Raw genomic sequence first — 13,885 nt, 5'->3', positions numbered from 1 at the left:
CAGCGCCCATGATCACGATAAATACCACGACTATAAGTATCACATGATGTTTGATCACAAAATACACCAAATTCTCCAGACAGAGGATAGAACTGAAGCATTTATTTAGACACCAGAAAACCAAATTCCAAACCAGTAAGCTGATTCCATGATAGTACAAAAGATATTCAGAAGCCATAATAACGCTGAGAGCCACAGCATCCTTCAGTGTTCCCACAAACCAATACAAGATCAATATTTCCTCACAAACCTTTCTTATCTCCTTGTCTGAGCTCCTCTCTCCCCCATCATCTGGCTAGCTTTGACCAGCTTTCTGTGGGCTCTGCTTCCCTTCAGGAAATTCCTCCTGCCACAGGCTTGATGGGACTATATTTAGCCTATTAGGGGATAGAGTTTATCTTCATAGTAGGGAAGCTTACTGTGGGCTCTGATGCACCCTTCAGCAAATTCCCTACATCACAGGCTCCATGTGATTACATTCAGCCTATTAGGGAGCAGAGTTTACTTTCAAAGCAGGGGAGGTCTTCAAACTCCCCCCTAGGTCTATTAAGGGGCAGGGAAGATCTTCAAATTCCCATTCCCATTACACATACTCACACACACACACACACACACACACCTGCTATGAATATTTTGCTATATATTTAAATTTATTTTTTAATTTCCTTGAAATATATGTTGGCATTATACCAGCAACATGAGTATAGACATACAAAACTATATATAGTATGCATATGTATACATATGCCTATATATGTATATATACACATGCATACAAATATATACACATATAAATACATACATATACACACACATATGTATAAAATATTGGTGTTATACCAGGAATGTGTGGATGGTTCAACATTAGGAAAACAACTAACATAGTTATTTCTTAAAAATAGAAGTGTCCAAAACCACATAATTATATAAATAGATGTAGGAAAACACTTTAACAAAACACTAATTTATACAAAGCAGAGAATGACTATTTTTAATATGATTAAAGTATCTAAAATTAAAAGCTAGTGTTATAATCAGTTTGAAAACTTTTCCCCCAGCAAATGTAAAAGTAAAGGATTCCCTCTTTCCCTTTTATTATTTGACATAGTCCTAGAAATGTTACTGCTAGCAATAAGACAATAGAAATCAATGACATAAATATAGGCCAAAAAGTGACAGTATATTTCTTACTTGCTGATCACAATGGCCTTCTTAGAACATTCTAGAAAATTTACAAAAGCTAATTGAAATAATAGCTTCAGTGTGGCTGTAGGGCACAAAATAAACCCACAATTTACAAAATATACAACACAAAAATCTGTAAAGGATTAATAGAAAAGAGAACTCCCGTTCTAAAAAGTTTCAAAATATATAAAATATCTGAAAGTCAAATTTTTTTTTTTTTTGCCTTTTGGAGGGCAATTGGGGTTAAGTAACTTGCCCAAGGTTACACGGCTATTTTTTTTTGTGTGTGTGTGTGGGTGTTAAGTGTCTGAGGCTGGAACTCTGGGGCCAGCTCTGTGCCACCTAGCTGCTGAAAGTCAATTTACCAGGACAAACACAAGACCTCTATGGATAGAAACAATTGAAAACTGCTCTTCAAAGAATGACTCAACTACCTGGAAGGGTATTTGGTGTTCGTGGCTGGGCTTACCAATGCAATTTACAGATTGCTGCTAACTTTATTTACAAATTAAGTACTATACTTATTAAACTGGAAAGGGGTACTTTACAGAGTTAGACAAAATAATTCATTTGTGGCATTCAAAAGAACAGCATCTGGAGTAGCAGTGGAAAAAAAAGTAGGAACAAATTTAGAATAACACTTCCTGACCTCCAATTATACTACAGAGCAGTAATCATCAAAACTATCTGGTACTGGTTAAAAAACATAAAAGTAGGTCAGAAAAAGACATTAAATAATTTAAGAGAATATGGAGAAGAATCACAATGGATTGGCAGGCATTGAGGGGTTGCCAATCTACATCTTTAGATAGTAGAACTCCAGAAGCCATGAGATCATAGAATTGAGCCTCCTTAGTAGGTAATATATATGGTTATTTTTATGGTGATATATTTCTATAATATTCCTAACCTCTGATACAGTGCTTTGCTGTACAAACCGCTATGCTTTCTGCCAAAGAGGTCTGGTGGTAATTAAAATATGTTCATCTCCCCCAATTCAGGAACAATATAAACTAGATGCCTAATGATGGCTCCTGAGTCTCAAGAACCTATCCACCCTGCTAGGCAAGTTTCAGTTCCTTTTAATTAAAAAGTCATTTGACATTCAAATTAATTGCTCCCTGACTGCTCAAAGGCTCTCTTTTCTCCCTTGCGGCTCGATCCCCTTGCCCAGACCTCCAACCACCCAGCTGTCATCCCTTAGCTCCTTGGGTCAATTCTCACAGGCTCCAGTCCTCCCCTCCTCCCCCACCAAGTCTCTGGAATCAATCATGAAGTATCCAAGGTGCAGGGCTGAGGCACAGGAGTAAATACATAGAGAGGTGAGATAATTATCTGCCCTCAAAGAGTTGATGTTAGAGATTAGGGACTGGACTGGGTGTCCGAGTAAGTACAAGGATGCGAACAAAAGAAATAGTGATTGGAAGAGCCTGGGCTTGGAATGGCCCTTCCAAGGTGACGGCTTGCGCTGACTTTAAGGAGGAATGCCCCCTTTCTCTGTCTTCTCTAGTTCTACTTAGCTATCAGCCCTGCTCCCATTTTCTTCCTCTGGCGCTAGCCCTTCTCAAAGTTCCAACTGCCCAGCCAGTCCAATCGCGAGTCCTCCCGCCGATTTACCGCACACCCATCCCCGCGCGCCCAGTACAGTGGGCAGCCTCGTAACTGCTGCCAGTGCCCCTGGTCTGGCTTCCTGATCGTCATTCTATGCCGCCAACAGTCATTACCTCGAAGTCCCGAGGAAACCATGAAAACGGAGGTAACTGGAGATGTAGATACAATGTGGACACAAGTAATTGGAGGGGTGGGATAGGACGGGGTGGGGGTGGCGGGACTGGGTAACTGAGGCTGGAGGGTTCTTGAGGGGGCGCCTGGGGCTGAGCGTTCCTCTCTTCGGGGTCTAGGCCGGCCTCCAAACAGGTTGGGAGGCGGGCGCACCTCCAAACCGGGCCTCTGCCCGGGCACACGGTGCCCGCCGCTACGGCAGCGCTTAGGAGCCCTAGGGACCCTGGCAGAATGACATTTTTTAATTGCCTAACGCACGCAGGATTACAGAGGAAACTAGTTATATTTGAATACATTTAGCAGAATATTGTCAAAATCCAGTTCATAGACCCCAGGTTAAGTACCCCCGGTTTATCGAGAGTCTAATATCCAGAGAAGATTGGAACCATTCAGGGAAAAATACTGAGCTCGGATCAGGCAATGCTGGGTCCAGATTTGTAAAAACATCGGGCACAAAGCCCAATTTCAGGCCTTGAGCCTGCCACAGGAGCAACCACCCCCTGTCTGACTGAGAGTCCCCTTCCCGCAGCATTTGGGAGGCATTGGGGAGCCCCACGTATTGACGCCGAACTCACTGAGGCATTCTGGGAGCCCGACTTTATTGGACTTCCAGCCCAGCAGCGAAGAATCTGCTGTATGCAGGGAGCTGTGTTGCATTTAGAGCAGAGAGAAGGGAATGGGAAGGGAGAGAGTAAAAGAACACGCATGTGTTAAATGCCTGCTGTATCCCGGTGCCTTAAAAAATAGTTCCTTTGAGCTTCACCACAACCCTGGGAGGTAGGTGCTATTATTATCCCCCTTTTTACAGTTAAAAAGGCCAAGGCAGAGAGAGGTTAAGTGACTTTCCCAGGGTTAAAGGTAGAAAACTGCCAGAACCAGGCTCTTCATGATGTCAAGCTCTAGCCACGGCCCCATAGGTGGGGTTGGGTATGCAAAGCACAAATTCAGATCCTTGAGAGGGGGAGAGTCCCAGGCACTCTCTTCTTCCTTTGGGCCAAGAGCTGTGGTTTGGGGTATGGAACCTGCTTCCTGCAATAAAGGCAGGTACATCTTCTGTAACTTTTATCTTCAGATGTCTGAGACCCTTGGGTATTAAGGGACTTGCCCATGGTCATCCTATTAAGGTATGTCAGAGGCACTAGAAGACCTTGGGTCTTCCCAACTGTAAAGCTAGCTATGTTAGCTGCCTCATGGCTAAAGGAGAGAATGCTGGATCTGGTTTTAGAAAGAGCTGAGTTCAAGTCCCTGTTTCAGACATTTAATTAGCTGTGTGACCACTGAAAGCCTTGTAAGCTCTCTCTTTCAGCATCCTTATCTGTAAAATGGGGTTAATGATGGAACCCATCTCACCGGCTGGCTGTGAGGATCAACTGAGATAAAGGTAAAGTACACTGGCAAGAGATGTTGACGGGTAGGAGGAGAATCAAGAGTCATATCCCCAAAAACCTGTTACTGAAGCACCTCATTCAACACTCAAGTACATGAACTGCCTTATCATGTTCTGTGTTGGTTTCATGTGCCATGGCATTGTTTCTGTAAGCATGTAAGTTCCACCAGACCAGGAGACACGTCTTTACCTGCTTCTCCATCCTCCAGAGCACTGAAGTTGGGGTTGGGTTTGTACTACATATCTTTGAAAAATTAGTTATAGTGGCAAGGATCCTAGGGTGGCTAGGTGGACTAGGTGGCACAGTGAATAGAGCACCAGCCCTGGAGTCAGTAGAACCTGAGTTCAAATCCAGCCTCAGACTCTTAACACTTACTAGCCATGTGACCTTGAGCAAATCACTTAGCCCCAATTGCCCTGCCTTCCCCCCTCCAAAGATCGAAAAATAAAAATAAAAATCCTAGGAGTCTTCAGCATTGGAGATGGAATTCAAAATAAGATGGTGTGTCTTGTTTGTGGAATGACCAGGAGGCCAATGTCCCTGGAATGAGTATGTGGCAGGCAGTGACGTGTAAAGACAAGAAAGGTGAGGGAGGAGGGGCTAGGTTATCAAAAACAGCAATATGGAAGTCTCTAAGAGCCCCAGTAGGATGTGGGGTGCATCATGGCCACCATATTGTATTTCTTTTTAAAGTTTCTAATTAATTTACTTGTTATAATTTATTTCTTTTTTCTCCTTTCTTTAATACCCTTTTTCTAGGTCTCCCTCTACCCTTTTCAGTATTCAAATTCCTGTCACTGAGAATCTTGGGAAGAAAGGAGAGAAGCTAGGCTGTGAAGTCTTTAAATGCAAACCAAGAGTTTTTGTTTGATACACTGGCAGAGAGAAGTGAGGAGGGCTTAAATAAACAGAGAGAAAGGGAAATGTGACTCCTTGCGGTAACTGAAACAGAGGGCAATACTTAAAATTATGTTATTTAATGAAGTTGTATTAAAATTGTATCTTGTTCCGGTCCCCCTCCCAACCTCCTGCCACCTCTAGTCAACTTAATACTTTTTATGAGTAGCCAATATTAAGCGGCAACAGTAGGAAGTAAGATTGCAAAGGGGCATCTAGAAGTTACATACATACCATTCTAAAGACCAAAGGAGCATCATTTGCAAACTGCACCATATATTAACCAAAATTCATATCCCAGTAATATGAGAGGAAACCACCTAGGCACAGCTGCCAGGATTTCTGGTCACATGATGGGTCAATTCCAGACAAAATTCAGACCTCCACAACTCTAGACCAGCTGCACATCAAAAGGTGCTGATGACTTAGAAGTTTACTGATAACTTTGAGGTGATTTGGACATGCTAATGAGCTAACCCCAAGGTGAAATAGGGTCAGCTTCCCCCCCAAAAAAAAAAACCCCTACCAACGGAGATCTCAATCTCCTGACCCTTCCTCCCTCTCCATCAGGTCCATCCTGCTGAGTGCTCCAAATCCTACTCCATGATTATGGGAGTGATATTCTCTCCCTTTCTCCATGCCCATTTCTTCCCCGCTGCTGCCTGCCTTCCTTCAGCAATCCGTTCCCTCTCTGCCTCTGTACCACTTTTTGCCACTTGTCTCTGCCTTTCTCTGGAGAGTACCCAAAGAACTGGGGATATCCGTGTCCATTTCAAAATTTAATAAATAATAAAAATCACAAGGCAACAAGGAAAAGACATGAGGCCCCTCTTTCTGCTTCCACAATCTCTATATTTTGAAAGTTTTTCATTCCATGTAGTTTGCAATTACAAATATTTGGTAAGATGATATTGCTTGCAAGTTTTTGGTTGTGAATGACAGTTTCTTTTGTCTCTATATTAATATTCCACTTCTGGTATGTTTAATTGCTGAATTCTCAAAGATATTTAGGGGCTTGTTTTTGTAGTACAGGGAATTATGATCTATTAGTAAAGGATAGGGAGCTTTGGGAGTAGAATTCTAGCCACTTGATCATGTCTTTCCTTTTTCTGTTTGTTTTTTCATAGTGGACAAGAGTATGAACCAGTAAGCGTTGACAGCCAGGCAGATCTAAAGTTATGTTCTTTCCAGCTCCATCCTTCAGTTCCAGATATGCAATATTTTTTTCTGGATTGCCAGAATAATAATACAGGGTACTGGACTCCATGACCAAGTGACCACTCAGTAGGTAATCAACTATATGGACATACAAACCTGAAAAGCTTCCAGAGCAAAGAAGAGCCTATGAAAGCTGTGGTGAGCCCTGCCTATATCTAAGAAGTGGTGATATCCCTCCAGGACAGGGTTTGCAGATCCTTTAGAATCTTAGCCCCTACCCCCACCCCTCACCAGCCCTTCAGGACTGCATCAGAGAAGGAGACCATTCACCAGCTCTGGTGTGGCCCAGTCAAGTCAGCTTTCCAAGGGGCAGCGGTGACTGCCTGGTCTATGGGGGCTGCTTTCTTACTAGCCGAGAGGCGTTGGTCTGTCAGCCAGTACCATGTGTTCTACAAACTATACCCATTGCCTGGGGGTGATGCTCCTGCATTTGGCGTTGATAAGTATATTGCTTAATATTCTCCTCTTCTTCCCTGGAATGCAACGAGTATCAAGTGACAAAATTCCTGATGAGGCCTGGGAGCTTGGAGGATTGATGGGAAGTGGGATTATGGTGAGTGAGTCAGAGGCATTGGACTGGCTCCTGCCTCTTCATTTTCATCCGCACTTAGGCACTTGAGGGTTGTATGCTGATTTAGGGATATGTTCAGCTACTGCTTCCTGAGTCTGGCTCTCTGCTGGTACCTTTACTTGGAGATTACCTTCCATTTACACTGTTTATACATTGTATGGGAGCTAGGGGGTGCAGTGGACGGAGTGATGGACCTAGAGTCAGGAAGACTCATTTTCCTGAGTTCAAATCCTGCCTCAGACGCTTACTAGCTGTGTGACCCTGGGCAAGTCACTTCACCCTGTTTGCCTCAGTTTCTTCCTCTGTAAAATGATCTGGAGAAGAAAATGGCAAAGCACTCCAGTATCTTTGCCAAGAAAACCCCAAATGGAGTCATGGAGTGTTGGACATGACTAAAAAACCCGCGAGTACCTTGTATGTACAATTTTCGCATGTTGTCTCCTTCTTGAAGTGCCAGGCCAAAGTTTTTGCCTCTGTGTGTGTGTGTGTGTGTGTGTGTGTGTTCTAACAGCCCAGTGCTTGGCATATAATAAGTGCTTATTAAATGCTTGTTGATTAACTGCCTGACTGGTACTAAAAAGCCAGTGACTTCATTGTCCTTGTGTATTCTTTATAAGGACTCAGTATAAGCTAAATGAGCTAAGTGTCCTCTGACTTATTTAGTCATTAAAGTAACATCTCTCGCCTATATACTGTTTTAGTCAAATGGGCTGTTTTTTGTTTCCCAATATCCTGATTCAAGACAATGTTATTTTTTTCTCCATAAAAACACCAAAGAAATCATAAACTCATATAGTATGTATCCCTTCTGAATAACAGGAAATTATTAGAGTTATATTCAAAGCTATAAATAGGAAGGGTGATGGGAGATTTTCCCAGGGCATTGAGTTTAAATGATCTTAAGAGCTCTTGTCTTTGAGCAACCCAGATATAAGAGATCTTAGCACCTGGTTAGCTGAAAGAATTAGGAGGAAGAGGCAACCACCAAATGGTCTGTGTCCTTCCCCCATCACCTGGGTGGAAGTCTTTCCAGTTGGTCCCAGATTAAAAGTTGACTCCAGAATGTATTTTGTCCTTTGTCCCAGGCATGGATTGTGCTGTTCAGGTGCAAATAATTCTAATAATAATAGCTACTGTTTGCAGATCACTTTAAGTGCAAAGCACTTTACAAATATTACCTTATTCCATCTCACAACAGCTCTACAAAGTAAGTGCTATTGTCATCTTTGTTTCACTGATGAGGAAACTGAGGCCCAGAGAGATGAAAAGTTGCAAACCTAGAAAGTGTTTGAGGCAGAAATCAAACCGTGGTCTTTTTGGCTCCAGATCCTACACTCTAGCTTGCTTGAAAGAAAGAAAAAATCGTGGGATTTCTAGATCAGTTTTTTTCTTTCTCAACTGAAGACAGATTTTCTAGTTTTCACCATCCTCATATCCCTGATAAAAGAGAGTAAAAGTTTAGATGTGGTGAGCTCCTGTCTCATTTCAGTACTATGTTTAATCAGGTTCAATGATCATTTCAAGATCAAAATAAAGAATACTGACCATGACATTTCATCTTCTGTCCATGAAATTGCCATGACTGTCTAGTTCGGTGCTCCTGACCTTCCAGGGGTCAGCTCACAGGGATTGCTTTCAGCTTAGAGGCCTCTAGAGCTCTTTCCCCATTGCCCAAGCTCACTGTTTGTTTCTTCTTCCTTCTCTTGACAGATGCTTTTCCCTGGTGTTGTGTACTTACAGCTAAGGCACTTTGACTGCTGGGGATGCTTTAAGCATCCTGCATGTGGGAGGTCACTTTCGGTAAGTGAATAAAGAACATTAACACCCAGAGGTATCACTAGCCTAGGACAGATCAGAAAGATAACCCCACAGTCTCACTTTGGAGATGTGCACTCTGTTGGTATTAGACCAAGTGAGTTGGGAAGGCAACAGAGGAAATAGGGAAGAAAAGGGGGAAAGGGAGAACCTCTTGGAAGCTGGTGACAGAAAATAAATCAACACCTGAAGTTTTTTCATATAATAATAACTGGTCGCATTGGCATATAACTTGAAAGTTCTTTAGATGTTAGATTACTTATGCCTGGCAACAATTCTGGGAGGTAGATAGAACTACTAATATTATCCTTTTTTTTATAAATAAGAAAATTGAGTCTTGTAGAGATAAAGTGATTTGATGAGTATATAACTTCTGAAACTCTTATTTCCTCACTTACACAATGAGGATAGTAATATTTGTCATAGGGTGGCATTGCGAAGAGCACCAGTCTTAAAGTCAGGAGTGATCTCCCAAGTTCAAATCTGGTCTCAGACACTGACTGGCTGTGCAAGCCTAAGTAAGTCACTTCACCCTGTTTGCCTCAGTTCCCTCATCTGTAAAATGAGTGAGAGAAGGAAATGGTAAACCACTACAGTATCTTTGCCAAGAAAACCCCAAAAGGGGTCCCAAACTGACTAAAAATGACTCAACACATATTTTCACCATTGACCTTATGTGGTTCCTGAGAGGAAGGCATATTGTAAATAAATCAATCACTCTCATGAAAAATCACTGGAATCATCCATTTTAACAGAATAGCGGCTTTGCTTACCAATGCCTTTTGTGAGGTTATTCTCAAAGGGATAAAGAATAACTTCTTTTCCTTCCTTTTTCAGAATGTCAACTCCGTAATATTTTCTTCTGTTGGAATCGTAGGATCATCATATGCGTTATTTATATCATTGCTTGCTATTTATAGGGGTCCCAAATGTTTTGTAGGAGGTGATAAATGGGAATATCCCTTCCATAAAGGGTAAGGACAGGCAATATCTAGATATGCACTCTGTTACAAGGATCAATGTTGGTCACATTCTTCTGGGCTATTTCTACTTTCTCTCCCCACATAGAGGAGGAAATTGAGTCAAACAAGGTTAAGTGACTTACCCAGGGTCACGAAGCTAGCGGTCAAATCCAGTCTCAGACACTTACTAGCTGTGTGACCCTGGGCAAGTCACTTAACCCTGTTTGCTTCAGTTTCCTCATCTATAAAATGAGCTGGGGCGGGGGAGGGGCTTGTGCATTGCTAGTCATCTTGACTTGTGTCTTGTCAGTGAACTCCAGTGACTCTGGAGGAGAGAGTGAGACTAATGACTTTTCATGGCTCTGACTCACTTAAATCCAATTCATTAGCAAGGTAAGACATCATCTACCTGATGTCATTGGTCCTTTTAGAGATGGAAGAATGAATGAATGAATGAGCAAACCAACAATAACATCATGAACTGGAAAAGGAGATGGCAAACCACTCTAATCTCTTTGCCACGAAAACCTCAAACAGGCATGACTAATCAATTAAACAAATGAATGCACTTATGAATCCATATGGTCCTGGCTATTTTTCCCTAGGGAGCTTAATTTATGACTTGTCCAACTTTTTTTTTATAAGATAGGGTTATTTTAACATTACATCTTATCTTTTACTAATTGAATAATTTATATTTTTGTAACCATTCATACACTTCGCTTAGATTGTTAGTTTTATGATTGGACAAAATAACTCCTAATAATTGCCTTAAACATATTAGGTAGTGCATTTACCCTGTTCGTTTTTAATAATAGTAATTTGGTTTTTTCTTTTAATCATATTAACCAGTGGTTTATCTATTTTTTTTTCTTAATGTAAAACCAGCCCCTAGTTTTATTTTTATTCAGTGGTTTTCCTTCATTTTTATTTATCTCTCCTTTGATTATCAGGACTTCCAACTTGGTGTTTAAGTGGGGATTTTTAATTTGTTCCTTTTCTAGTTTTTTTTTTTTATTGCAAGCCCGATTAATTGGTTTACTCTTTCTATTATTGATGTATGTGTTTAGAGATACAAAATTTCCCCTAAGTACTACTTTGGCTACATCCCATAAATTTTGGATTTTTATCTCATTGTTGTCATTTTCTTTAATGAAATTATTGTTACTAGAATTTGTTCTTTGACCCATTAGTATAGTTTTACTGTCTCCTTCTGCAACTTAGTTATTAACTTTTCCTTTAAGAATTTGGATGCTATACCATTTAGCACATAAGTGTTTAGTATTGATATTACTTCATTGTCTATAGTACCTTTTAGCAAAATGTAATTTCCCTGCTTATTTCCTTTAATTAGATCTATTTTTACTTTTGCTTTGTCTGAGATTATGATTGCTACCCCTGCCTTTTTAACTTCAACTGAAGCATAATAGATTCTACTCTAGCCCGTTATTTTAATTCTGGGTGGGTCTCTCAGCTTCAAGTATGTTTTTTGTAAACGTATTGTTGGGTTCCGATTTCTAATCCATTCTGCTGTTTGCTTCCATTTTATGGATGAATTCATTCCATTCTATGTCTCAGGCTCATCTCAGGTTCATTTCTTTCAAATACCAGTATTCTATAAACTTCTTGAAGGCAAAGCCTGTGTTATTTTTTACCCTATATTCCTAGCCCCAGAATAATTTTTTTATATATACATAGGCAATAAATGTTTGTTGAATAAATGAAAGAATGAATTAATGAACATCCTTATGTCATGAATGAAATTCAACAAAGGTAAACTGAAAAACATTCCCTTTGAGCAAGATAACATTTTATTAACAGTGCTTCTACGTGCCAAGAGAGTAGAATTATGATTACCTCCATTTTAGCCAAAGATCTTGAGCAGAAGAACAACTCTCCTTTTATCATTTTTGGGGAGTATTATAGAACAAAGAACAGGACTTCATAGGTGGGGAAAGAATACAATTGGTTACAGGTTGGCAGCATCATGGCAGTGAGGATATAATTACAGAATTGAGGTGTGGATGACAATATGATTGGGATGGAAATTTGGGATGAGGGGCTAGCAATAGCTTCCTCCTTACCTCCTTTGACTAAGAAAAGTTCATTGTTTTAGTCCACCTGCAAGGTCAGATATGGACCCAATTCTTTTGGTTAATAAATCAGATACAATGGAAGTATAGCTTGGTGGTGTAAAGATACTAGACTTCCTTCCCTGGTGTCCACTTGCATACCCCAAGGATAACAGATTTCCTTGAGACAAGAATAGAATGGTGATTAGGGTTTCTCAACTTATTACAGGATAACTAAATTTCAAAACTGAGTTCAGAGACAGAGAATCATTACTTAGTTACAGGAAAAAAAATTAATTGTAAATAGGATCAAGAAAAATGATGCAGAATCAATTTAGTCTTCTCAATTACCTTCTCCTTTTTCACCTAGGAACTATCTAGTCGATCGGAAATATTGGAAAGACTGCAAAAGTCCAGACCATATTGTGCCCTGGCACTTGAGTATTTTCCTCATTCAGGGGCTAATAGGCACCATTCAGTTGATAATATGCATCTTTGAGCTGATCTCTGGTCTCTTAGGAATAGTTTTTGTGTCAGAAAAGTACCCATGGGCACGCAGGGGTAAGTGAGTCATTTTGCCGTTTTCACCTTACACTTCCATCATATGAGTTAACTCGGGAGAGAGACCAAATTCATTTGCTCAATAGAATCAAATAGCTTTTTATATCCTCCTAGCAGAGCGCCAGACCATGACCAAAAAAAAATTTGTCAGTCTGACTGGTCCCCAACTGAGTAAGGTTGTGTGACTGGAAGCACCAATTGTAATCTCTGGTTAACACTAAAACCACCTATGATGAAAAAAATTGACCCAATATTTCAGCCCTCTATCCAGCTCCCTGTGGTCATATGGACAAAGCATGGGTAAATATGTATATTGGGTAAATGGTTCCAAGGTTAGGAAACATTATTTTTAATTGATTTTTGTTGATATATTTTGTTTCTAAATCATCTAGATTTCCTAATATACCTCTTTTTTCTCCTTCCCCTCTCAGAGAAACTATGAACATACCATGCAATTAATATTATATTTTATTACATTATAATTATATGATATTAATAACAATACAATTAATTATATATTAATTTTTATTGTGTATAATATATTATATTATTATATATAAAATTATATGTTTTTATTTTATTATCATTTATGTTTATTTTTATTTTATTATAATATTATTTTTATTATATTATATTATATAAATATATTATATATAAATTATAAATATATAATATTATAATAAACATAATTATAATACTAAATAATATAATTAATAATAACAAATAATAATTAATATTATACACATTTCATCCACACCTAAAGTTCCAACTTCCACAAAAAAGTGGGGGAAAGTGTGTTCTTACATCTCAAACTTGGTCATTTTAATTTCAGAATATTCAATTTCTTTTAAAAAATTTATATCATATGATAGTTTATTCCATTAAAATTTTATTTTCTCTCTCTCATACTTCACCCAATTTAAAGAAGAGAAAAAGAAAGGAAACACAATAAATGCATAGTGGAGCAAAATTCCCACACTAGCCTTGAAGTTGAAAAAGTCTATGTCTGATTCTGTACCCTGAGTCTATCACTGGTCTTGTTGGGAGTAGTAGATAGCATGATTAGCTCTCTAAAAAATTGTGTTTGGTCATTGAATTCATCAGAGTACTCAAGCTTTTCAAAATTGATTGCCTTTGTAGTGTTTTTGTTGTTTTGTTATTATGTATATAATTTTTAAAAAATAATTTGTATGCATTTTTCTCCTGGTTCTGCTCACTCCTTTTGTATGAGTTTACACAAGTCTTTCCAAGTTTCTCTGAAACTACCCCTTTCATCATTCTTATGGAAAAATAGTATTGCATTAGATTTGGAATCAGGAAGACTCATCTTCATGAGTTCAAATCTGACCTCAGACAATTATTAGCTGTGTGACCCTGGACAAGTCACTTAAGCCTGTTTGCCTCAGTTTCCCCATTTGTAAAATGAGCTACAGA

The 13,885-nt window shown here is 39.5% G+C and overlaps 2 protein-coding genes across 2 annotated transcripts in view; both read left to right on the top strand.

Annotated features, from left to right (window-relative positions):
- The window catches only part of TM4SF1 (transmembrane 4 L six family member 1), a 301,142-nt gene that overhangs the window by 113,704 nt on the left and 173,553 nt on the right, over positions 1–13,885 (top strand). The window lies entirely within an intron of this gene.
- Positions 6,853–12,893, top strand: LOC138174215 (transmembrane 4 L6 family member 4-like). Its single transcript, XM_069104412.1, has 5 exons — positions 6,853–7,023; positions 8,752–8,841; positions 9,694–9,830; positions 12,261–12,451; positions 12,883–12,893. Exons 1-5 carry the CDS (start codon positions 6,853–6,855, stop codon positions 12,891–12,893), a joined length of 600 nt encoding a protein of 199 aa, XP_068960513.1.

The sequence above is a fragment of the Petaurus breviceps genome, unplaced genomic scaffold, assembly GCF_028583685.1.
Source record: "Petaurus breviceps papuanus isolate PSGF00001 unplaced genomic scaffold, PetGlider_PUasm1.0 688, whole genome shotgun sequence".
In the NCBI taxonomy this organism is placed as follows: Eukaryota; Metazoa; Chordata; class Mammalia; order Diprotodontia; family Petauridae; genus Petaurus; species Petaurus breviceps.
The sequence above is the reverse complement of the archived record's forward strand: the minus strand, read 5'-3'. Positions and strand labels throughout refer to the sequence as shown.

What these genes read in the sequence shown, in the direction of transcription:
- LOC138174215 (XM_069104412.1), top strand. Translation starts at nt 6,853, where the DNA reads ATGTGTTCTACAAACTATACCCATTGCCTGGGGGTGATGCTCCTGCAT. An exon ending in TGATGGGAAGTGGGATTATG is followed by an intron (nt 7,024 to 8,751) that starts GTGAGTGAGTCA and finishes TTCTCTTGACAG; the next exon opens with ATGCTTTTCCCTGGTGTTGT. An exon ending in GAATATCCCTTCCATAAAGG is followed by an intron (nt 9,831 to 12,260) that starts GTAAGGACAGGC and finishes TTTTTCACCTAG; the next exon opens with GAACTATCTAGTCGATCGGA.